Source organism: Serinus canaria, chromosome 5 (assembly GCF_022539315.1).
Source record: "Serinus canaria isolate serCan28SL12 chromosome 5, serCan2020, whole genome shotgun sequence".
NCBI lineage: Eukaryota > Metazoa > Chordata > Aves > Passeriformes > Fringillidae > Serinus > Serinus canaria.
This window is the reverse complement of record NC_066319.1, coordinates 28,628,251-28,653,271: the sequence shown is the minus strand read 5'-3', so window position 1 is coordinate 28,653,271 and position 25,021 is coordinate 28,628,251. Positions and strand designations below refer to the sequence as shown.

Sequence of the window (25,021 nt, the reverse complement as noted above, 5' to 3'; positions counted from 1 at the left end):
ATGCCAGAGTTGAAGTGCTGTATGGAATGAACAGGTTCATTTGGTAGCTGATATGAAGATCAAAACTCCCTGCAGAAAAGGATGAGGAATGACAAAGAGCACAACTGAACCAAGACTTTCTCGGCAGTGCCAGGTGATCTAGTGGTAGGACAATAACCAGAATAAGTTGTAGTTTAGGAGGCTCAGGTGGAACAGCAGGGAGAGAATTTTCACCTGATGGGCAGGCAGACAGTCGGAGAGGCTGGGGAACCTTCATCGTGGACTGTTGTCAGACTGTAAACAGCCACAGACCATATCCTGCTGTGCTGCCAGACTGGCTCTGAGCAGCAAGCTGGGCAGGAGCCTACTGGAAGGTCCCTTCCAGCCAACATGACTGTAAGTATGTGATGAGCTTTTTTTTTAAACTGCACCTCCCTACCTTCCGGTGGAATTCGAAGCAGCAGAGGAGCATTCTTTGTTCACAGAAGGGAGCGTGATTCCCAAGGAAATCATGTACCACATGGGAATGTAGGAAACAGAGTCTTGATGTATTAAAATCTTTCCTTACTGGTGGATTTGTGGAAAGTGTCTTTTCTAAAAGTATACTTTTTGTGAAATTTCCACACAGTTGGCATTCTGAAGCTGCAAGGTCATCTTTAATGTTTGTGTCAGATCTTGCAAGTTTATCCAAAAATCTGTTCCTTTGAGCTCTTCTCCTTGCCCGCAGTTGTGACAAAAAGAACTGGAAAGCTATGGAAGTACCATTCCTGCCCTAATTGCACATTGAACACTTCAGAGGCAAACAGTGTGATGTGTCCTACTGCCCACAGTTAAAAGTACCACAGAGGGGGTGCCTCTGGTTGCCACAAGTGGAGCAGAGAAGGCAGGGAAGCTGCCTTCATCTGTGATGCACCAGGGAAGCACAAGGTTCCAGTCCCTGAGCTGTGTCCTTACTAGCATATCACATCAAAGGGGCCTGCTGATTCACCCCTTTGTACTGAAGGCTGTGTTGGAGGCTTGCTCCCTGTGAAGCAGGTATAAAATGAAACCCAAATTTTGTTATTCCTGTGTTTTACCTGAATGAGGCATGTGGCTGTAAGGGTGGGGCACTCAGTAAGGAAGAACCAGGCAGGAACAGGAGCAGAAACATTAGACTTGGTTGATACTCACAATCTCTTGTCCTTCTTCAAGGAGCTCTCCCTGGAAAAACAACAAATGCTGGAGATGCTAGAAGAAAATGAGAGCCAGATCCCACCTCCAACCAGCCCCAGCAAGGAGCAAAGCCCCATCTGGGGACTGCACTGCAGCCTGCGACAGATTGAAGAGAAGATGCAGCAACTTCTGCAGGAGAAACTCCTGGCAGAGAAAAGGTGAAGTGGGGAAAGAGGACACTTCTGCTCAGGCTTAGTGGTGCTGAATGATGTGACTGTCTGCTGACTTTCTTTTTGGTTGCCAGCATCCGGCAAGTCTGGAAGCTTGACTGGTTCTAATGGCATGAGTTCAGGTTACAAATCCTTCAAAGGAGACCGAGTGAGGCAGGGCAGCTGAACTTGGTCCCAGCTGGGCCTGCTCCTTTCAAACCAGGACTTGTGCATGTGAACCTTATGGCCTGTCCATAAGGAGTGTTTGGTTCTCCTGGGCCTCATCTGGGAGTTGAGAATGTTCCATTCAAGAACGGTCCACCTGCATTCTCCAGCAATGCCTGTGTTATTGGAATGGAGTACACAGTGCTCCTGTTAGCGTCTCTTTGCTCTGGGTAGTCAGGTAGTTGAGCATGCCCCATCATGACACAGAGCTCCTTTCCTTCCTGTGAGTTGTGTTGGGGTGGGAATGATCATCTTTGTTTGCTGTGCCATGCACCAGGATGAAGGAGAATGAGGAGCGGTCTCGAGCACTGGAGGAGGAGCGGGAGTTTTACTCTTCGCAGTCGCAAGCGCTGCAGAACTCGCTCTCGGAGCTGACTGCAGAGAAACAGCAGGCAGAGAGAGACCTCAAGGTACCCCCTGCATATGTCACCTATTGCTGTCCCGGGGCTCAGAGTGCTTCTATTTTCTCTTTCAATTTATTCCCTATCAAGCCAAACTCCTGGTTTTATTTAGTCATTTTGGTCATAAATCTTCATTAGCTGTGTTTCATATTGCCAACCGTATCCTGGCCTGCATCCAAAGCATAGTAGCAGGCAGAGAGAGGGAGGTGATGCTGTCCCTCTGCTCCACTCTGCTGAGACACCACCTGCAGTGCTGCATCCAGCTCTGGAAGGACATCGACCTGTTGGAGTGAGCCCAGAGAAGCACCACCAAGGTGCTCGGAGGGCTGGAGCACCTCTCCTGTGAAGACAGGCTGAGAGAGTTGGGGCTGTTTGGCCTAGGGAAGAGAAGGCTCTGAGAAGGAAACCTTACAGGAATTTTTACAAGTACACATAGTGATAGGACAGGTGAGATTGGCTTCAAAGTGAAAGAGGAGAGGTTTCGATTAGGTATTAGAAAGAAATTCTTTACTGTGAGGGTGGTGAGACATTGAAACAAGTTGCTCAGAGAAGTTTTGGATATTCCAGCCTGGAAGTGTTCAGGATTGGGTTGGATGGAGCTCTGAGAAACCTGTTCTAGTAAAAATTATCCCTCCCCATGGCCGAGAGGTTGGAATGAGATGATCTTTAAGGTCTCTTCCTACCCAAAGCACTATGATATCATGGTAACACATGAAATTGCTATCTTATATCTATGTAGTACTACTGTTTATTTTTGTATCCTGAAGCCTGATTAATCTATTCAGTGCAAGTCTTTCAATTTGCTACTGTGAAAGCATAATCTATAGCTGGAGGGAAGGAAAAGAAGTAAAAGAGGAAAGTAGGCACAATCAAAAATAAAGATGATTTCAAAGAAATGCTAATATGGATGTTGCAGCACTGAGCAGACATCTTCCCTCCTTACTTGTGCTCAGAAAACCAACCTTAAGACTTTTAAATCCTCAGTAACCTCTGCAAGAACTTGGGTTCAAAAGCAGAGGGATTCAGCTGAGGGACCAGCCCTCCTTCGTAACAGACAATACGTTAATCTATGCAAAGGTAACTGGACAAATATGGTATTTTATTTAAATATAAATAATGTGAAGATTATGTTAATAATTGGCTGTTTGACACTCAAGCTCCTTACGCAAGTGCTTTATCCAAAAAAACCTCCCTATGTTAATTTTTCCTGCACCTCCAATATTTTCTTATCTTGTAACCTTCTACTTGGCCAGACTAAAGCAAAGTTGACCTAAGCTGTGTAGTCTTTCTCATTTGCTAAACTAGTACAGTATTTCTAACTTCTCTTGTGTTTTGTTTCTGAAACTAAGCACTGTACATCCCTCTGTGGGAATTGACTGCCTTTATCTCAAGTCTGTCTCAGCTGGATTGATGTCCTTCTGTTCCTGCTCAGCTGCAAGTACTTGCATTAGCACAAATTCATGTGTTGAAATACCATCTCTGGTTCCATATGGTTTATGCAATGGGAGGAAAACTGTGAAAAATGAAGTCAGAGTAAAGGAAAATTACTGAAATAATCTGGACTTCAGATTCTGTTTGAAGACATGAGAAATGCCTTTATATTGCCTTGCAATATTTCTAAGGATTTCCATCACTGTCTTTTCATTTTCATCCATGGCAAGTCCCTCGCAGACCTTGTGAGTTACCAGGATGTTTACTGAGAAAAAAGCTGTTTACCAGCAATTCTTATTTTCTTCCTCAGGCTGAAGTGAAGGTACGCATGGATCTGGAGAAGAGACTGAGAGAGGCTGAGGAAGCCTTGCAGAGCTTGGAGCAAGGCTTAAATTCCCTGAATTGCAACAAGGAGAAAGAGAAGAAGATGAAAGCAGATGTCAGTAACTTGAGAAGTAAGTTAGTCATCCATGCTCTCTACTGATGAGCAAACTCACAGGAGGAAATATTTCTACCTATCTTCCCAGACACACAAAGAAGATTCCAAATTAGCAAAGCTGCACATAAATGTGGTCTCCCAACTTCTTGTACCTCCACCACATCTCCCCTTTGAGGAGCCATACGTGCTATGCGGGTAGTTGGTGTTTTGCCCTCAAAGGAGGTTGAAATTATTCCAGCCTCTCAAAGGAGCATGAAATTATTCCAGCCTTCTCTGTTGGGTGGAAGGCAAACCTAGAGATGAGCAAATACTTTCCAAAATGTCAAACAGGGAAGCTGTGGCAGAACTATAAAAACTGACAACTGACTAGGTCTGAGTTATAAGGAGTCCTCTGATTCCCCTCAAGGTTTTATTTATCAGCCTTGGTTAAAAGAATATCACCAGTTCGAGGAGGCCTGTGGTTGCTGTAGCAACGTGCTGGTGGATGACCCAGAAGGTGAAGTTTGGGTCTTTACTCAGAGCTGAATCACAGCATCCGCTCAGCACTGCAGTGCAGGTCAGGTGTAAAAGACTTATGTTCTTCACAAGTTATCCCTGTTTCTTTGCCTTTTTTTGGTTTGTTTGGGTTGGGTCTTTTTGGATTCTTTTGGGGGACATTACCCTGGCATTTGGCTTGAGTCAGGCTTGAGAACTGACATAAGCAGCTTCAATTGAGTCAAATCTTGCTTGGTTTTCACACTCAAGTTATAGTGCAGGGAGAAGTGTTTATGAAGGTGCTGTGTCTGTACAGTTAAGGCTTCGTTTCAGTGAAGGGTGGATGTACTGGGCCAATACAGAAAAGTCAAAAAGTCCTGTGGTATTCTGAGCACTGTTAGGGAAAAATAAATGTATAAATAGTTTTATATCTTTTCACATACTTATAATTTATATATATTTAAATTTTATAAGTATTATTCAGTAGTTTCTGCATAAGATTTCTAAATGGAGAAAAACAGTCATGATTCTGAACTTCATCTCACTGGCTCAGAGCCATGGTAAGAAAACAGAGCAAAAGTGGATGTGCTGAGCTCAGCATTCAAGTAGAGCTTCACAGGGCATAAATCAGTAACTGATGCTGAATGTCTCCTGATATTTCCAACCTTAGATTTTGGGGGATGTTTTTTTCGAAAGAGTGAAAATGTACTGATGAGCAGAGCACTAGAGAAAATAAGGGACCAGCAATGTTTCCCGTAACATTAGTCCCAGCACAGATTGCCTCAGTCCTTCCAAGTGGTTCCTGCAGCTCTGCCCTGCCCTTTATAGAAGAGTTTGGGCACATTAGCACCTGATGCTTTTGATCAGCAAAGGACCAGCAACAGGCAGGAGGACAGCAAGACTGGAATGGCAGAATAGACACTGGTCAGACCATAAGAGGAGAAATGGGCCAGGAAAAGCAGTTTGTGTGGCAGATCAGGGCAGAATAATGTCAGCGTTTGGACATGGGGCTTTTTTTGGAGCTCATAATATATGTAACTACGTGCTAGTATTTGCTATGCTATTAAGAAATCCCTTGCCATGTGTGCCTGTGCTGGTGTTGCCAACACCTTCCTTTTCCAGCTAGACCTGACTGGTTTTAGAAGTCCTTCAAAGAAAGTATAATAAGCAAGGCTTTAGAGTTGTGAAGTTTTATCACAGTATCAAAGGCTTTTGGCAGTTGAGTCACAAGCAGTTGTGAGAATTACTGATGTGGAATGGATGACTGCTGTTCTTTCTAAATTTGAATATGCATTTGTTAGGAACTGGAGGTTTTTGTCACTTTGAAAATGTTCTTCCTGATGATATTCTGGAGCTTTATGCATTGTTGTTCGTGAAGGTCATCATTACCTGGCTCAGCCCACCAATGAGTGCAGTCCCTTGTGACTGGTTCATTGCTTGGAGTGTGTGTCCCATCACTGTAAGAGTGGTGTTCTCTTCCCAGAGTTCTTTGAGGAGTGCATCCGCAATGCTGAGCTGGAGGCCAAGATGCCTGTGATCATGAAGAACTCTGTGTACATCCACAAGGCTGCCACTCGCCGCATAAAGAGCTGCCGCTTCCGCTGCCGGAGAACCAGCGCTTCCTGGAATGACAGTAGGTGTTGGCCAGCCTGCTACTTCACGTCCTGCAGAGCAGATCTGTGCCCGTGGGGCTGGCAGAACTGTAAAATCTGCAAATGTTGTTTCTATTTCATGTTCCTTAGCAGCAGAATGGAGCAACAGTGCTACTTGTAGCTTCCTTTCCCAGAGGGCAGGCACTGAGCCTGTGTACTTATTGCCTATTTCTTTATATATGTTGAAAGCTAAACTTCTGTGATAGTCCTGGCCCCCTAAAAAAACATACTTAAATATGACATCAGCAGAATACCTAATCACAAACTGAGGCTCAGTTATGTTGGTCATGTGGCTCATGAACTCTAGTGAAATTTTATCTTCAGTTTGTGTCCCTGATGGAGAGTGCTTACCTTTCTGTGCTGTTCTTTTTTCAGTGAAACAGTCACAGTCCTTCATCTTCTCACATGCAGAAGCTGAAAACATTGAAGAGCTGAAAGAAGCAGCCAAAAGACTCAGCCGGGACCAGCGCTTTAGGAAAACTATCTATCAAATCATGAGGTCACAAAAGGATTCTGCTTCAGGGGACAAAAAGTGACTCTTTCTGGAAGGGGGTTTCTGAGATCAACCTGCCATTCAGCTCCACAAATTACAGCCTTGGCACTAGGCTCAGAAGGGAGATCTGGCATTTGGTGGGGAAGGTGGGGGAGAATTGTATGTGGGCAATCCCTTCAGTTATTGGCTTTGCTTTCGTTTGAGTGCTTCCTGCAGCCTTGGAGATCTTCTCTGCTGACCACTCCAGACCTGTTTGCTTCAGCTGCTTACTGTAAGCCATGTTTGGCCAAGATGCCACAGTCTGTCTTTAAGTGAACCAGAGACCGTAGCTTAGGAAGTGCCTCTCCTTTCCTTCCCTGTGTAGAGTGTTTGCCAAACACAAGTGTTTCTGAGGAAACCTTTAGCAGCCTTTGTTCCAGCTAGTGTAATCTCCTCAGCTGAGCACAGCTGACCCTGTTCTACCTGATCCCCTCTAGGACTTGGCTTGCTACACACCCTCAGTCAATCAGCACTATGGTGGGGCACATTTCCTGAAGGCTGCAGCAGTCCCAGCCTCCCAAGCACAGGCAAAAGTATCAAACACAGGGCCAAACTTTTTGTCTTGATGCTACATCATTTCAAGCAAACAGCAACAACACAAGGTGAAGACAACAGGAGGATGCTATGGATTTGGGTCCAAGGAGGATCATGTACAGAGAAGAGCTTATAGGTAACTCAATGGCATTGATGGAAACTGGAGGGAGTGTTCTGTTGTGTCGATGGTGGACAGAACGTTCCAGGGCCACCTTTGGACACTTTTTGCACTTGCACATCTAGCTGTGTCAGAACAGGGGAATATGTGCTAGGGAAGGTGTTATCTATTGGCTATCTATACCTCAGTGTGAAGAAGCCTTTGACTCAGTTTTGATGGCTTCCTCAACACCTCTGTGAGGTGAGTTGGAGGGCAGGAGGGTGAGGACTGTCCAGCAACAAAAGCCACTGCCACTTCAGGCAAGCTCTAAGGGCTGTGGAAGCAGAGTACAGGAGAGGAGTCACTTTGTTGTGGAGCCCCTTGCAGCCTCCCCCACCTATTTTAAGCAACCAGTTGGCTAATAATTACCCATGCTGTAGAAACAGTGTTGCCTGGTGCTTACAGACCACAGGATAAGCACGCTGAGAGTGATGCCCTGTTTTCTCCTGCATATTAATTGGGAAATTAGGAAATGGACAATGCAAAGGTGAATGAAGTAAGCAGCAGAGGTACAGTTAGGGGTTAGGAGGTGGTAAAGTGTAGATTTACTTTATCTTTCATGGCATTAGGACCCCTGGGTATTATGTATGTCCAGTGGCACACAGATAGTTGCTTGCTACTGTCCCATTCAGACTGTCACAGTGTCCACTCACAGCCTTTGGCTGCTGGCCGCCTACATAATTCCCTACCAATTTAGTGTTGTTCCTTGGGAGAAGTCAAGGATGAGGCTGGGAAGCAAGCCTTGTCTTACCAGCCAGAGGAGAGTGGTTAATGCTGGGTGGAGGAACATCCTGTAACAGTGTGATGCTCCTGGATGGAATCACTCCAGTGTGACCAGAGGAAAAGCTTTGAAAGCACAGCCTGTACTTCCCATTTCAGTCAGTTACTGACTAGTATCCTTCTGCCAGTCATTAGGAGGTTTCATTGGGAGGTTTCATGTCAGGATCCAGCTCTGAAGAAGGATGTTTTTGTGATAATAGGTGATATGGTAGGAGAAGATTGTCTCCATCCTTCCTTAGCATACCTGATCCTTCTGTGGTTTATCTACTTGTGTTTATATGCTAGAAAGCCACAAATGAATTCTTGCTCCTACAAGGCTGAAGGGCTGTGATAAAGAAGCAATACAGAAATGGTTTTTTCCTTTATGCCAAATAATCTCTGGATATTTTCCAGTTACAAAGTCCCAAATAATCTCTGGATATTTTCCAGTTACAAAGTCTATATTAGGTGATGCTGGAAGGGACAGAATGAAGGATAGCTAGGGAATGCATCTGTAATTCAGGCAGTTAGGAAAATCACCCTGTGGCCTGTGAATACAGCATTTTTGTTCTATTACCATCAAAGCCACAATCTCTGACTCATCAGAAGTATTGTATGCAGGAGGTAGCCACATCAGGTCTTCCTTTACTGTGCATATTGACAGCAATAAGTAAATAAAAGTTATGCTGACACTAGAATGAATTCTTGTGTGTTTTTGATACACTGTCACCCAAATGATGTTAAATTGTCTCTGCAGGAGTTCAAACAAATCATGGTGACACTCTCATTTACTGCCAGCACAGTTCCTCTGCTTCACTGAGTTGTGTTACGTGCTGAGCATCACCTCTCAGAAGGATTGGCTGTATGTAAAAAGCTTTCACCCTTGCTACCCACTCTAAAATTGTGTATAAAGTTAAAGCAGAATGTATCACATCTAAAGTAGAAAGTTCCCACTTGCTTACCTGAAGTCAGTGAACGACTCTGTGTGTAACCAGCAAGATGTGCCCTGAGCCACCTGTGAGGAGGTGCTTTCCATCAGTCACTTCCTGCTGTACAGGAATCTACTACCCTGTAATCTCCTGGCTGAGCCAGCACAGAGCTGTGTCTGTCCACCACAGCATCTAAATGAAGTGACTGTCTCCTTTCAAAGGACACAGAAATTACTGATTTCAATTTTCTCTGCCTATTTTTAACACAATGCAGTAAAAGGAAAACGACTTAGGAAGCTCACCTCTGTTCAAACAACTAGTAATCCTAGGTTGCTTTCTTCTGCTGGGAAAACGGGGAAGGGGGTAATAACTTCCTCCAATGAGAAGAGTTCTCTAACTTGTTCTTTTGTGTCTGAGGATAGAAGAAAATACAGGATGGTTTGCACCTTTAAGATTTCACTTCAGGAGTTGTAGAACACATAGACTGTCTCTGAAAACCTGTGGCCATTATTCACCACCTCCACCTTCTGGGTAACACCTGGGAACTTTTTCTCTCTGAAGACGCTCCCTGTTTTTCCCGTCAGAGACACTGCCAAATGTGAAGCCTGCTGATTTCCTCTGCATTATCTTGGCTACTTTTCACAGTGTGAAGGATGGATCCTGTTAAAGGTTCAATTAACAGGTTTAAGGGTTAACATCATCCTCCTTGTAAGATGTACAGGCTGTTTCAGTCTCTAGTGAATAAGAGTGGTTCCTGCTGGAGTGCCCACTGCCCCAAGGCTTTGCTCTTGCACAGAAGTTAATGTCAGAAGAAGAAAGGCAGCCCTAGCCCTGTTGCCCCCAGTCTGCGCTGCTTCTAAAGCAGAGAAAGTGGATAAGAAATGGAAATTACCCTTGGGGTCAGAAGTGGATAATGAAGGATAAATGGTTGCTGGTGCATGTTGTGCATTGCTGTGTGTAGCACACAAGTGACATAAACTGGTAGCAGTTTTTAGTGACAAAGCGTGGCACTTTTTTTAGCTCTGGATAGTCGGCAGGCTTTCTGCTTAGAACTTAGTGTAATATTAGTATATCTCTATAGAAATAAGATGATAGATTTCCATAGGAATAGTCTGTTTTGAATCTTTTCAATGTAGTCACTTTTTGTGGTTGTTAGAGGGACAGAAGCTGGCTCATGTTGTACCCAGAAAGGAGATGTTTGCTCCCAAAAAAGTGGCCCATGCTCTGAAAATCTTGCCTAAGGCAGGGGCTTGCCTGGACACTCAGTGCTTCTTGGTGCTGGTGTGCCTGTGAAGGATGCATTAATTCTGGCATCTTCATCTGTCCTTGTCAGTTGTCCATCTGACAAGGACAACTCTGCAGTTTTTTGCCTAGTCTCTGTACAATTTTTTACCTGCCTAGTCAGAGCATGGATTTGAATGACTGAAATGACCAAGCAAGAGGAATTGTTGTAGTGAGTCACCTGAGAGCTGGGTCTGAGCCCTGTTGAGGTGACAGTCACCATGAGTTCAGCCACTCTGTGTGGTTTGTTGAACAAACCAGTGCATTGCATTTCTATGTACTGAGAGAACATCCCCTTTTCTATATTAAGTAACACTTACTTCTTCCTGCAGGCTTATCTCCACAGCCAGAATGCAGAAAGATCCAACTGAGTACTCAGGTTTGTGAGTCCTTCCTGCTCTTTGCAGGATACATTGTGCCTGAACCAACATACAGATTTTGAGGTTTTTCAGTGTTGGCAGATCTGGTACTTCAAAGGAAGAAAAATTATAAAGGACATTTTGGGGGGGTAACAAAGGCACCTTTTGCTAACTCAGAGGTGTTGCAGTAAATAACTCAGCAGGGTCATGTGCTCTTATTTTGCTGTATCCTGAAAAGTGCAAACCTTGCATTGTTTAAATTACTAAGTGAGCTCTGCTTACCCTTGAGTTCTTCTTGACTGCACCCCTGCCTCAGACCTCTCTGAGGAAACCACCCAAGAGTGGAAGGATATGTCCTTTCCTAGAGCTGCTCTTCTCATTGGTTTCTTCATCATTAATTCTGGGGTGGGAGAGAGCTCCCTGGTCTTCCACACTTCAGTGGCTGCCCACAGAAGGTACAGCCCCTGCCTCTCTGACATGAGGAAAACAGGTTCATTTTTTGTTGTGGGGTTTTTTATCTAAGTTCTGCAATCAGGAATTAATATTTTTGACATCTCCATGTTAATGAGGAGGTTTGGAAACAAGCTGTTTGTGGTGGGTGTGAGCACACTGGCTCCCTGCAATGGAATTAGGCCCTGTTCAAAAGAGGTTCTGGCTCTCAGCCTTGACGGAATAAGGCTGAAGGCTTGTGTCAGTCACTGCTGAAAGCACAGCCATGACCAGGGCGCGTTTGGCAGAACTCTGTCTTTGGGACAGCTCACAGAGCATTCAAGGTCCCTGGGTGGCAGAGGTGGGCTGTGCTTTTAGGTGCACTAATCTTACCAACAATAAAAATGACATAGCAAGAAGGTGAGAATGCTGTGGCTTTTGTAACGAAGTAGAGGAGCAGACTTTTAATGCAAAGATTGCCAGAGATTGATTGGATTGTAACTTGCTTGGGAGTAGCCACCATTTTAATTTCTCCTTTCCTTTCCTGACTGTGCCAAAGGCATACCTCATGCTTGTTGTGGCAACGGGAGCTTGTTGGAGGCTCCAAGAGGTAGGAGATTGGAAGGTAGGAGTGCAGGAGGTGTGACTAAAATCTGGAGCACTGCAGGCAGTCACTGTGTTTCAAAAACCAAGTGTGTGCTTTGGCAAGCACATTTCAATAACTTGAAGACAGCTGCTGAATTTCCCAGTAAGCAAAAAGCTTAGTGAATCCAACCAAGGAGTCCAGCCCCAGGTGCTCAGAGAATAGGAGTCTGCAGCTAAGGCCCTTTTCCCCTCTGCCCAGTTAACATGAGGCATGCCCTGTGATGCAGGAATATGGTCCCTGTGATTCAGGGTTATACAGTTATGCTTTGTGGGTATTTGTGGGTATACTGGCTTTACACAGAGGCTGCTCAAGGGAGCTGAAAAGGTGCTGGAAAGGTTTTGGTATCTAAACATGTACTTGAAGATATTGGAAATTCCTGTAACTCTAGAGGGATTTGGGTGTTCAGAAACTCCTCAGGTCTGGAGCAGCAGCCCTCTAGATCCCTCTCTGATCAAGTGTGTGGTGCTTCAGGGAGATGCTGCAACCCACAAAGGGATGTGGGGAATGGCAGTGAAGGCTGCTTCTCCTTCTGCTTCTTCTCCTTCTCCTAAATTTCTCTCCTCCCTCACACAAATACAGATCAAGTGTGGTTTAATGTGGAACTTATTTTAGATTAAGAGAAAGAATGTAGCAGGCAGAGCTATATTTCCTGCCTGTGTAGGGGGAATGTGGGCTCCAAAATGAGGACAGAAAATTCTCAGCCATTCAAAGGTATCACAGATGGGTACAATAATTGTGCTTATCACATATATCAAGTTTGGATAAGAGGGAGTAGTGGGATATGCTGTATTTGAAGCTTGAAGCCTTGCTGTAAGGGAAAATGGATTTGTTTGGTGAAGGAAATGTTTTAGTCGCTTGCCTGGCTTATGCTGAAGGAGCTAGAAGAGAATGTGCACACTAAGTCCACTGCAGCATGTGGTTGCTCCTGGTGCTGGCATGGAATTAGTTTTGATGGCTGCTAGCTACACAGAAAATCCTTCCAGCTGTGCCAGCTGCTGCTTAGTTGTAGCCTTGCCCAGAAGCAGTGGTGGTGGTTGTGGATCCAGGGAGCACCCTCAAACCTGGATGCCCCAAAGGATGTGCATGACACCTCTCCTGACACACAGCATCTCCACATCACGGGAGCCTTTGGCTTCCCCTTGCAAGTGGGCATGAGTTCAGCTTGCAGCTCTGCTGCCACCCAGGAGCAGAGAGCCCCATGCCCACAGCTTGAGCTGCTCCTGCCATCCTGCTCCTGCCTGTTGGATTGCAGCACACTGAGGCAGAACTTGCACCAAGATTTCTGCAGCAGAATGGAAGGAAGCAGTTTAGTGAGCCAGCCTTAGGAAAGGCTACTGGGAGCAGGGGTGGGAGCTATTCTATTCCCTTCCTGAAGGGAGAAGAACATCTCCTGATCTTGGCCCCCATAGTGCTCTGCTGTGAGCTCCTGGTTCAGCTCCTAAGTGCAGCCTGGCTGTCAGGGGAGATGTGTGTGGGCTCTGCTTTACTCCCAGACCAGGGACTAGAGAAGGGCAAGAAAGAACTGTTGCTTTCTGGGTGAATGGGAAAGAAAGAACAGTCCTACCAGGGAAGCAAAAAATGAATAGCTGTTGTGGGTAGAGCTCTGCAAAGAAGTGGTGTCCTGAAGACAGGAGGGGACAGACCTGAGAAATGCTTCTGGGCCTTGGTTCTGGTGCACTGCCCATAGCCAGAGTTTCCATCCTGCCTGTGCTTGAAGAGGATCACAGAGCTAGCAAACAAATACTGCTTTACACAGTGAGTATACACCCTGCCCTGTCTATCCAGCTCTTCCTAGCTTTGAACAGGATTGCAAGCTGGTTGTTTCTCACCTTCCCCTCCAGGCTGCTCCCTCAGCTTTCTGTTTATTCTTCTTTGCTTAAATGGGGCTGTCTCTCCAAGGTGGAAAATAGTCTCACCCTGGCGGGGTTTGCAGCACCCAGGAACAATGGGAGGACAGTTAGTTCTGCCATGGTGGGGATGGGGGGGGGGGGGGGGGGGGGCTGGGGGGCTGCTCTCTTTAGAGTGCAAAGGAGGTGAGACCACCCTCATAGCTGCTCATGCTTTTTTCATAACACTGGCTTCCTGTCTAGAAATATTACTCATCCTGATCCAAAGTCCTTCCGACTTGAGCATTTCATGTAGAAAATGCACAGTGATGGGCAGTGAACACCCCAGGCTCTTAGGCAGGCACCTTCCCTCCCTGTTTCATGGGCCACGTGTGGGTGCAGAGCTGGGCAGGGTGGTGCTGGGTGTCCCCTCACCTGGGACATGCAGAGTGAGCCATTTTGGAGTCTTTGTGCCAGGTCCTGTCCCAGTGTGTTTCACAGGGGCGAAGGTCAGGCAGAGGAACCAGTCCCCTCCACTGGACCTTCGCTCAGAGGAGTTTGTCATCTATTCAAAGAAATATTTCATAATCAGGGGGTTTTTTAATGTTTATTATTTTCCCTGAAAATAATTTATCCAAAAGTAATTTCCAGTTTTTTCCTCAGAGGCAGAGAGCAGACCAGAAAGTTTTACCTTCAGATGCAGCTTGGTGTGCTTTGTACCTGAAGGTGGCTGTGTCTCTGCTGTAGCTGCACTGCCAGACCCACAGAGAAGGCTGTGTGTGGGCAAGCAGCCCTGGCAAGGACAGCAGCCTGTTAATCCTGCATTAGAGATATGTCTGTGCCTCCACTCTGCAACTGCCAGGTCAGCTGTGGTTTCAGCTTTTCCAAGTCTTTCAGCAACCTGCTAAAGACAGGCAGCTGAGCACCTTCCCAGCTGCCCTGGATGAGGGTCAGTGGGGGCAGCTCTCTGTGATCAGTGCTGGGCACACAGCTCCCATGCTGGGGAAGGGGGCAGGCAGCCTGTCCCAGAGCAGGGGCTGGGGCCTGGGGCTCAGGGATAATGTGGTTTCTGAAGCTAAGCACGTAGAAAGCCTGATGTGCCCTTTTCCTTGCTGCTGCTTTTCCCTGGAAAAGCAGTCTCAAATCACAAGGGCTATAAAACTAGTGCATTTCCTAGCTCTAGCATCATGTAAATAAGTCAGGTCAGACAGCTGGTGTGCCAGAAATTTCCTCAACATTTTCCTATCTGCATGATTTAACAGACTGCAGCTATATCCTAAGAGCCATGGAAAGACATCCCTCTTACATTCACCAGGGATGTTTTAAGTATCTCTGAATGTCACTGCAAAAAAACCAAGAAACTCTTTCCTTGGAGGAGATGGCGTGTGTGTCCCAGAAAATGGGCTCATGGGGAAAATGGAGGGATGGAGCTGCTGACTTCTTGTAGTTGCAGTGCAGTAAGGGAGAAGTGGTGTTATATAGAAAGACTTCCTGGTTTAAGGCTCTGAATTAATTTGTTTTGCAGAATGATGGCCTTGCCCTTACTACTGCTGTAATGGGATCACCAGATAATCAGAGACTGTGGCTGCCTTTGCAGCAGGAGACATCAATTATGGAAGAAGGAGGCTGTGCTGTATAAGGTCAGAAGACAGTAGGACAAACAGGACTATATTCAGCTTTTTCTCTGCCTGTCTGTGTGATGTTTGCCATGGCAGGGTGTGAGTTTCCAAGGTAAGGTGAAATGAATCCTGTCTCCTTTCTAGGGAGAAATGGGTGAATATCTGCCATCCCCACAGCCCTGATAGCACAGCCTGCCATGTTATGAATGCTAGTTACAGTAGTAAAGCCACGACTTCAGCTCACTTTCTGGAGGCTGTGGGTGGAGAAATGTGAATTGTACAGAAGTGGGATGTGGGTACTCATCTTTAGATAGACAGCTGTGCCAAGGACAAATCAGATTTTACTTTATGGAATCTCCTTTCTCCTTAATCTTCAGAGATTTATTGAAAACAGCCTCTAATCTCTTCTGTTTGCCACAGACAAGTACGTTTTACCTACTTACCACAGGGTGAAATTAGTGCTGTTCTTAATCTATGGCAAAAAAGGCTTGGGAACAGGATCTGTGGCATGTCATCTCTGGAATACACTGGGGATTTCTCCAGCTGCATTAACTGCTGCCTGGGCCAACACATTCCTACACGCAGCCAGGAGGCATTCAGGAGCAGCAGCCCTCTGGGGAGCACATGGGCTTGCAGGCTTGGCTGTGCACTGAGAGCTGGAGGCAGAGGAGCTCCCAAGGGAAACCTGGCAAACCCAGCTGGCAGTGCCTGAGCAAGGGGAAGGAGAGGAACCAGGGTGCTTGGTGGGAGGGAGCCCATCTCACACAGCAGGCAGGATCTGGTACCACTAATGGGGAGAAAAAAGAAAGCAGTTGCTGTCCCAGGCCCTTAGACTCACTACTGGAAAGGCTATATTTAATTACATACATCTTCCAAGAACTATTTGTATCTAAACATATATGAACCATTTTTGGAGGAAGATTATTGTTTTCCAGGCTAGGTGCTGTAACCTTTGGAGGCTGAAGGTTGGTGAATCCTCTGGAAGAGATGGTCTTGTTTTTGGTAGCCATGCTGTCATCTGGAGCACGGTAGAAATGTAGAGAAGTCATGATTAAAGTCTGCTTGTAAGGAGGAGGTAAAACTTAATGAAATGGAGAAATTAGTAAGTAGAGGTGCCATGTAGTAGAGGCTGGAGCTCCATGGGAGGAGAAAGCAGCTCATGCTATTCCCCAGCTGACCTGGTGAACCTGTGCAGCCATTTCCCTTTCTGGGGAGCACCTTGTAGCTTGGTCAGAACAAGCTCTGGGTTGCATACCCAGCTGCATTTCATAGCCACATCCCTGTGGAGAGACACACAGATAAGACAGCTAAGAGCAGTGCTTGATTTCCAGGTAGTTTCCTTTTCTCTCACATGCTCCAGAAGAGAAATGTGTTTTTTCTGAAGGGGTTGTGCAGCTTTCTGCTATGGACAAAGTGATACTGAGGCTTGGATTGTGCTTTCTGCAAATCCTGGGGCTGCAGAGGCAGTGGCCATGGGAGAGACACTGAGGAGAGGGCCCCTGGCAGACTGCAAGGTAGATTGCTTTCAGTGCATGTCCCCCTGTCTCTTAATGGAAGGAGATTTTTTGTTTTCCTAATTAAGAACAATATAGAAAATACTTAATGTCAATTTCCCCAAAGGCACAGAGAAATGCAGATGGGAAAGTGAGGGGAGCCAAGGAGCTGCAGTTGAGTAGAAAATCTAAATGTTTATTAGTGCTCTGTTTTCCACAGAGTGCTGTGGGGTGTTATCCCCTTTGCCTGAGGTAAGAGATAGGGAAAAAGGACCTTTATTTTCAGCTAGCTCATCCAGTCCCCTTGCACAGCAGGCAGGTTATTTACTCTGCCTGCCTGTCCTGCCTGTGTCTCTGCTGTGCCTTAGCTGTTAGGGTGGAGGTGGGTGTATGGAAAGGGCTCTGATACCTGCGCCCTGTCCCAGGAGGATGAACAGCATGCACATAACCTCAGTGAGCTCTCTGGAGGATCCACCAAGCTTAATAGAGACAGACAATCAGACCCTTCATGTTCTGAGCTAAAGTAACCAAAACCATTTTTTGGTTTTGATTTATAGCTGAAGAACGGTGAAATTTGCCAAGATGTGTTAACCTTCTGCTTTAAGGTGGGACCTGCTTCTCTCACATTCCACACCAGTGCTGCAGGAAGCATCTCCCAGTGGGAAGATGGAGAAGAGCAGCGCCTCTGGCTGCAGTGTGGCCCTTGCTGTTCACAGGTAAGGAACACAGACTTGGCAGAGTGTGAATGTTTCACAGACAAATGGTAACAACCAGGCCCTTTAGGGAGCAGCTGGACTGCAAAAGGCAAGATGTACTGAGGGAGGTGAGAAGATGTCATTTGACTGCTTAGCTGTTTTTGAAAGCCACAACAAGCATCTTCAGGATCTAGACTCTTGTAGAGACGAGGATTCCTCCTCTGGAGTTCCTGTCATGTATGTGACCATGAGGAAGTCATCTGGAGAGCTGCAAGCTATTTGTATTACCCAGCTTCGGGTAGAGAGCCTCATCCTCTCAGCCTGTTTCTGTAATCTCAGTTTACACCTTTCTCTTCTATGAAAAGACACTGCTCTTGGCAGCCACCAGGCAGGAGACCATGGCTCATCCTGCCTGGCTGTGTGCAGAGGGTCCTGAGGCACTCACAGCAATGCTGAGGGAGCTGATGCCCTGTGCTAGTGCCTAGCAAGAACCTCACTTCGTAGCTGTGTCAGTTTTCCCCACTCTCTCATGGTGGCAGAAGACCTGGGCTCTCTATATTTAAGTCTCCAATGAAGAACTTTCCCCCCATAGGTGTGAGTTGCTCTCTCACAGCCCACTGCTGTGCAGTGAGCTGTGGGGCTGGCAGGCCCTGCAGCTCTGCCCTAACAGGCCACCTTACATGGGAACAGGACTTCCCACCTTCTGCTGAAACTGATGGGTAGAATCTATGTCCTCTGGAACTGTATTTCTATATATGTATGTGTCCCCCAAGGTCACTTCTCTTTTGGCCCAGTCTTAGTGCTCAGTTAGTTCTTCAGTTTCTTTAGTACACAGTGCCAAAAACATCTAACCATCACAACCTCTTGCTCTCACAGGGCCAGGTTTGGAATAAGGGGTGTTTAAGAGAGGGGGATGTATGTACCCAAAATTGAATACCATTTTTCCTGTGTTTCTCTTCCCCTGACACCAAGAGACATTTGGGGCAGGTGTGAAGAGTCACGCTGCACTTCACAGCATCTTAGCAGCACTACTTCCCCAGAAGCAGCAATAAAACTGTGGCCTGTGGGCTGGCAATGACAGTTCAGCCTTTCATTTTGTTCCAAGCCCTGGCTGCATTATCTGTCAGGAAGATAATTCCTTGACCTTGTGGTCAGGGGATGAGAGCTTTGCTTAGTGATTAAGCCACTGCAGTAGATAACATGCTGTGTTTAATCCCTTTGGTAGCTGGTCCTGGAGGGGGGCAGGAGGGGCTGCAAAAATGCAGTGGCTTGCAATAGGTCTGGAGACCTCAGAAATGGTGGCAACAATGCAGAAACTGTGGCTGTGTGTGCCCTTCCTCCTAAGTTAATTTGGTGGCAGGCTGGAAAACAACCAGCCTATCTAGGGCACTATTTTGTCAAGTGATAGAGCCATATGGTGCAAAAACCCCACAGTTGTCTGAGGGCTTAGGCATGTCAGAAATCAGGGAGTCCCTCTGCGTACTGATCCTGTCTGCTAGCTGGCACATATGAAAAGAAGGTTTATCATTATTTTCCCCTGCTGATGGGGGAAGGGATTCCTAAATAAACAACTAATCCTGCTGATTTGAACTGGTAAAGAACGAGATAGAACCTTTCCTGCTGTTTCAAAGCTGTGGCTAGAATATGGCTGTGAAGCATGCAGCTGGCATGCTGGAATGTCCTACAAGCCTGCCTTATTCCAAGCAAGCAAAAGCATGAGAGCATGGGTGCATGACCAGGTTTCATGTTGTACAAACTGAGGGTTGAAGCCCACTCTTCCAGTGGTATTTAGGGTTCTGTCTGCAACTGATATCAGGGAGAGCTTTGACTGACAGGGTTTCACCTAGGAGGTTTCATCCCCACAGCCAGACTTCTGTCCCCTGCTTTTTGCTGTAATTCTGTTTCTTACCCCTGCCAGAGAAGGAGAAGATGGAGACATGAGCCCACATCCAGCTTGCCAGCAGTGAGGCACTATTATTCTTGAGGGAAGACCCTTGGGTTTTTTGAGCAAACCTCTCTTCCCAGACTGTCACTGCATAGTTAAGGATTATGATTCCCTTTTAATCTGGCTTTTCCCTTTCACGAGGTCCCTGCTCTCTTTGGAAACAGCCCCAGCCTCAGATTACTCTGGCTGTGGTGCCTCCTCTGTTTGGCACAGGAATGTGCTAGCTGTCACCATGTGCTTGCCCTTGGGCAATTGACCTTAGTAGGCAGGAACCAATCCCGAGTCTGGTGGCTGAATCGAAATGGTTGATTACAAATAAAGGCGGGTATGGATTGGTCTTTGCAAAACACTGGCAGCCAGCAATCCAGTTCCCTAATGAGAACAGGACTATGGGCATGCTGTGGGTCTCTACCAAACCCTGGCAGTTTGATATTAAATTTGGTCTTTGAGGAAGAAAAAAACCAAACCACTTAAAAAGAAAAATAAAAGAAAATAAAACAAAAAACCCAAAACCAAACAAAAAAACCCCCAAAAAACCACAAAACCAAAAAACCCCCAAAAACCTAAACAAAACCCCCCCCCAAAAAACCCAACCAGAAAAAACCCAACATCTTCCCCACTCTGAAAAAAAAAAAAAAAAAGACAGAATTAAAACAGTCTTTAGTAGAAAAGTGATTTTTTTAATCCTGTGGTCTTGAGATACGTACCTGTTCTTAGCTCATCCTCCTGATCCTAGCACTGAAACACAGTAAAATCTTTCCTCTGCCAGCCCAGATTCAAATACTAAAAGAGGGGCTCCTCATCACCTGCTTCACAGGAGAGCCCTGGGCATTCTTGGCTGTTGCCCTAGAGCCCAAAGGGAGGTGGTTTAGCTCAGGCTCCTTCCTAACATTGTGGGGTGCTGCCTGACAGCTGCCTGGAGCAGCACCCATGCAGGCCTGGGGTAGAGGAAGCCACTGGGCTAGGGTGCTCCAGAAGGCATTTCTCTGCTGCTGTAATGGAGGAGCCTTCACCAGGAAGGAAACCTAAAAAATTCACAATTTCTCGTGACTTTCAGGTAGAGTCCCAGTCTTATTTTCGTTATTTTACACATTTGTTTAAGTCCTGTATGTGCTTATGCCAGGCTTCTCTTTTCCATCCTTACTCCCACCATTCATTCAGGACATGTTTCTTTGCTGTAGTGGTATGAGAGCCATCATAGCTGGAGATGTTTAGAACAGTTTTCCTACAATTTTCCACTCTGCCCAGCCCTAACTCTTGCTGGGAAACATCATTCCTTTCTCACCTGAGGTCCTAAGTACTTTCCACTATTCTTCATTCCCCAAAGGTACCTAAAATGTGTGAAGCTGCTTGGCCATGTACATCTCTTGCATTAGACATATAAACCACATCTCCTATGATTTTAGGGATATTTAAATAACTAATTTTGTTATTTCTTTCTTCTTCAGACATTCTTTCATTTCCTCTGGGGAGTAATTTTGTGACCCCAATTTCCCCATGGAAGAACTGATGCTAGACTTATTCTCTATACATCTGATCCATGGACTCCCTGCCATCCTTGCCTGCTTGCAGGATGCCTCCCTGTAGCTGAGGACACTGCAGTGCGTTGCCATGGAGAGGACTCAGACAGCATTACTGGGTCAGCAGGTTCTGTGTGGGGAGTTTATACAGCCCTGGCATCAGGATGGATGGGAAGGGCCCTCTGGGTTCCAGGAGACTGCAGAAATTCCCCTGGTAGCTTACAGCAAGTTTTCTGTGCATTTGGGGACTTGCAGGCTGCAACTGAATTGCGTGGCAGCTACCTTATGGTACAGTGGCTTTGCAGGGAGGGATCTGCAGCTTATCAGGGACAGCAGGAGCTGCAAGAAATCTCTGGAGTAGCACAGTACAGTCTGATCAGAGACACTTAGAGAGGACAGCAGCTCTGGGTGTGAACATCATTGCATTCAGGAATCTCTACTACATTTTTTTTTGATGGAACCAAAAGTAAAATGCATTGAAATACCTGATTCTGCAAATAGATTTTGCAAGTTTTTTAAAAAATTGTAGAAATCACAGAAAACTTCTGTTACAAGACAGAGTTCTTTCTGCCTGGAAAATATTAGGACTCACAGCATCCAAAAGATGTAAGTTGGAGTGACAGCTACCATGAAAAGGGGTATGGAGTATATCTAAAGGTAACCTAAGACATCAGGTGTTCTTGTGTTGCATAAAGCCCTGAAGCTCTCAGCTTGCCTACCTGCCTACCATTTTCTGAGAGCAGGCAGATCAGCTCTGGTTTACTGAAACAATCCTCCCTGGCTTTACTTCCTCCTGAGCAGCAGTAGGTGAAACTGATAACAGAAAAAGCAACATCATGAAGTATAGCTGTCACAACATACCTAAAATCCCTGTCATGACAGGTCATGCAGACCTTTATGAGCTAGGTCTGAATTCATTGGTAGAGTTCAGGTGATAAGGAGAAGCTGGTCATAGGATGGATGTATCTTAGGATGCCAGCCTGCCCCAGAGCACCTGTGTATGATGTGATGCTGACTACAGAAAGGAAAGCTTCCCTCTCAGGCAAGAAGGGACACCATTTCCCATGCCAAGTATTGGTCTAAGTGGGCAACAGCTAAGCACTTCCACTGGGGCTGTTAATGCTTGCCCCATTCATGGTACTGCCTGGGAAAGCAATGCAGGGGAAGTAAATTACACCCCAGTTCTGTAGGTTTTCAATCTGCACCCAAAGCCCAGATTCAGAGAGTTCTTGTAGTTGCTTGTGCACAGACATGCCCCAGTTCAAGGAAGAACAGGGCAATTCAGTTTTCTTGAAGCCTCTGCAGACATGTGGAGACTTGGCTGCACCCTATGGTCAGCCCCGCAGCTACCTAGCTGCAGGCAACGGGAGCAGGAGCCTCAGGATCAGATTAGGACACAAGGACATCTTGACAGCTTCAGCTGGAAGCCGAAAATGGTTCAGAGGCTCCTAGACTGTGTGGATGAGGGCTGATGAGAACAAAGTACCACTCTTCCATTAGGGTTCATGTCAGATGTGGATCGAGTCCAGCCAGGATGGCTGTGTAGTGGTCACTCTATAGTGAAAAGGGTGCCTATTCATGGATCTCACATTTTCCTTGAAACCTGAAGAAATAGCTGTTTCTGGGAGGTAAACATGAAGCCTGTCTTGTCAGCATGCACAGGAGACAGGTGTATAAGTAGCAAAGCTTGTGAACAGAGTGGTCCCCTCCTAGGGTCTAAGAAATTGCACAGAACGTGGCACTTAACAAAACCTTCACTTGCTGGGATAATATGGCTATTTTCAGAAGGGAAAGAAAAATGGCTTTCAGCTTTACCTACACATCTGTGTTTTGTGCTCCCTTCATTTATATTCCTGCCTCTCATAAATCATTAAATAATTGTCAAAAATAGCACAGCTTACTTTGGAGGTGATTAAAAAAGAGATTAAATTATCACATCACCCTCCTACAAACCAAAACATTCCCAGTAGTGCCCCACAGACAAAAGCCAAATCTCTTACTCCCAACTGTTTAACTTATTGTCTGACAAGGTACTTCTGTGCCAGCTGCTCTTCCCCTCAGCTGCACTGAGCTGCTAAAGCAGACACTGCTTTGTAAACACCCAAGAACACAGCGTCCAGCACCAGGGTATTGACAAATTTGTCACCCAGTCTAAAAATATCAGCTGATATGTGACCCTCCCATCCCATTGCATGGGTACTACTCAGGCAGGAGGAAATTTCCACTGAGCTCTTGAAAGCATAAGCTCTGCCAAGCCACTGTGATTTACATAAATAATGAAAAGTTTAATATATCTAGACTGTATTCACTCCTGGAATAACTCTGCTGGCCCTAGAGAGGTAACTAATGGGATGAACTGGGCCCTGTAAGTTTAATGTGCTGAAAGAAAGTGTTATTGTATGCTGTCACATAGAGATCTAAGTGATTCTAGCAAGCCAGGGTGGTATAAGGATACTCAGTCCATGTTTACTCATTCATTTAACATTTCCATCTGTAGCTCCTGCCCATTTCTGCTAATGCATCCTTCTCTCATCCTGCCCTGGCCTGGGCTTCCAGCACAGCCTTATATAACCTTCAGACCCTCCTCCCCCACCATACCCCCAGGGTTGGAGACAATGTCTAGAAGTGGTGGCTGGTGGTTTAAAACCTTTATCCTCCATGAAGCATCAGCAGCAGATCAGGAGTCAGGGGAGCTGCCACAGCAGGGACACAGGGATATCCCTCCACTGCAACCAGCAGAGGTCAATTAGAGGACTGCATGGGGATTACGGAGGACATGAGTGACAGCTCCAGCTAGATCAGGGAGGCCAGCATGGCCTGGGGCAAATCACATCAGTTCTTTCTGCTTCACTTTGCTTGTACTTAGGCTGGGGGCAATAACTAGTTTACCTCACAGCCAGGTCCTGAGATAAGATGCAGGAAGCTGTGTAAATCACATAAGAACAAAACAGCACTGGCAGTTTGGTTTTGTAATACAGGATGATTCTTACTGCCACAGTGGTTTTGCAATGCAGAGGATTCCTTGCTGAATGGCAGGGACGTAGGAGATGAGTGCAAAGTTACCAGAGAAAGACTTGGGTCCTTTCAGACTAGAATCTTACAATAAATAACAAGGTAATGTTTCACAGTAAAGATGCATGCTCAAATAATGGGCTAAGGACAAAGAAGTCAGACTAGAAACAAATTTTTTTTCATGTCCTAGTGTAAAGAGCCATGTGGGATGGGGGGCATGTTCCTTTATGAAGGCTCTGAAGACTGGCCTCCCCAGAGTGCTGGATGGTCTCCATGAATGGAGAATCTCTTTCCAGGTATCTTGTGTTGGAAGAGTTATGCATTTTTTTTTTCTTGTTCCCAGTGTTTTCTCTTCAAACCATCACCTAGTCAAATCTCACCAAAAAGAAGGGCAGAGCTGCTGCCTGCCTAGAAGCCAGAACATTATGCTTTTCTTACCGTGCCTCTGTACTGGCTCTTCAGAGTGGGTGCTACTTGCTTGCCAAGGATTTGTGGGGCTGCACACCCCCAGTTAGTTGCATTAGAGCTCTGTCAGCTCCCACCACTACATCCCTGTACTGCACTGCAAAGCAGGTGTCCCAGGGCTGACTTCCAGAAGGACTGGTCTAAGCCAGTGTCTTCCTCTTCTTTACCTATGACAGCCTTCTTTTACAACTATGCAGGCTAAATCCAATTCTAACAAACTACATTCCCTTGGAGCTTGACTCAACAAAGCCTTAGAGCTTACACTGGATTGCTTTGAAGGGAGCCTGTGTGATCTGAGAATAGATCCCAGAGCACCTGTGCTCTCCTGGATGTAGTGGCTGCCCTACTAAACAGCACAGTCTCAGGTCCACAGAGCAGAACTATGTGTGAAGACAACAGTTACCATCTGTAATGTCCTGCATCTAACTAGCTTTGTATCTCATCCTTACATCTCCCTGCATCTTCGTTAAAACAAAACCCCAACAAGACCAAAAGAAGCACAAAAAAAAAAAAAAAAACAAAACAAAACAAACAAAAAAAAACCCAAAAAAACAAGAAACCGTTTGAAATGGCATTTCAACTACTACATTTTTGTCTTTACCTGCAGAAGAACGCCCACAGCTGAAAGACGGTCTTTCTTTGATGCAACAACTGCGGCAATGAGAAGCCATCCTCAGGTAGGATATAATAAGCCAGGCTGTGTATTGCAAATTCTGTTTCCCACAACTCCCTGTCCAGCCTTGGCTTAATAAAGACATGTAGATGTCTTTAACTAAGTCCCCTCTCAAACCTGTGAGTACTGCATATTCAGCATTTGTTTAGCAAACAGAATTCCCCTGGCATTAGGAGAAACTTCAG

At 45.9% G+C, this 25,021-nt stretch overlaps 1 protein-coding gene across 3 annotated transcripts in view; it reads left to right on the top strand.

The window, feature by feature from the left end:
• Positions 1 to 8,608, top strand: part of PLEKHD1 (pleckstrin homology and coiled-coil domain containing D1) — a 32,091-nt gene extending 23,483 nt beyond the window's left edge. For all 3 annotated transcript variants that reach the window (XM_030239807.2, XM_050975713.1, XM_050975712.1), the window contains 5 exons: positions 1,171 to 1,349; positions 1,843 to 1,975; positions 3,708 to 3,852; positions 5,794 to 5,943; positions 6,338 to 8,608. In XM_030239807.2, coding sequence (XP_030095667.1) covers positions 1,171 to 1,349; positions 1,843 to 1,975; positions 3,708 to 3,852; positions 5,794 to 5,943; positions 6,338 to 6,498 — 768 coding nt within the window. In that variant the 3' untranslated portion in view covers positions 6,499 to 8,608. The remainder of the gene's footprint in view (positions 1 to 1,170; positions 1,350 to 1,842; positions 1,976 to 3,707; positions 3,853 to 5,793; positions 5,944 to 6,337) is intronic.
• The last annotated feature ends 16,413 nt before the right edge of the window (positions 8,609 to 25,021 follow it).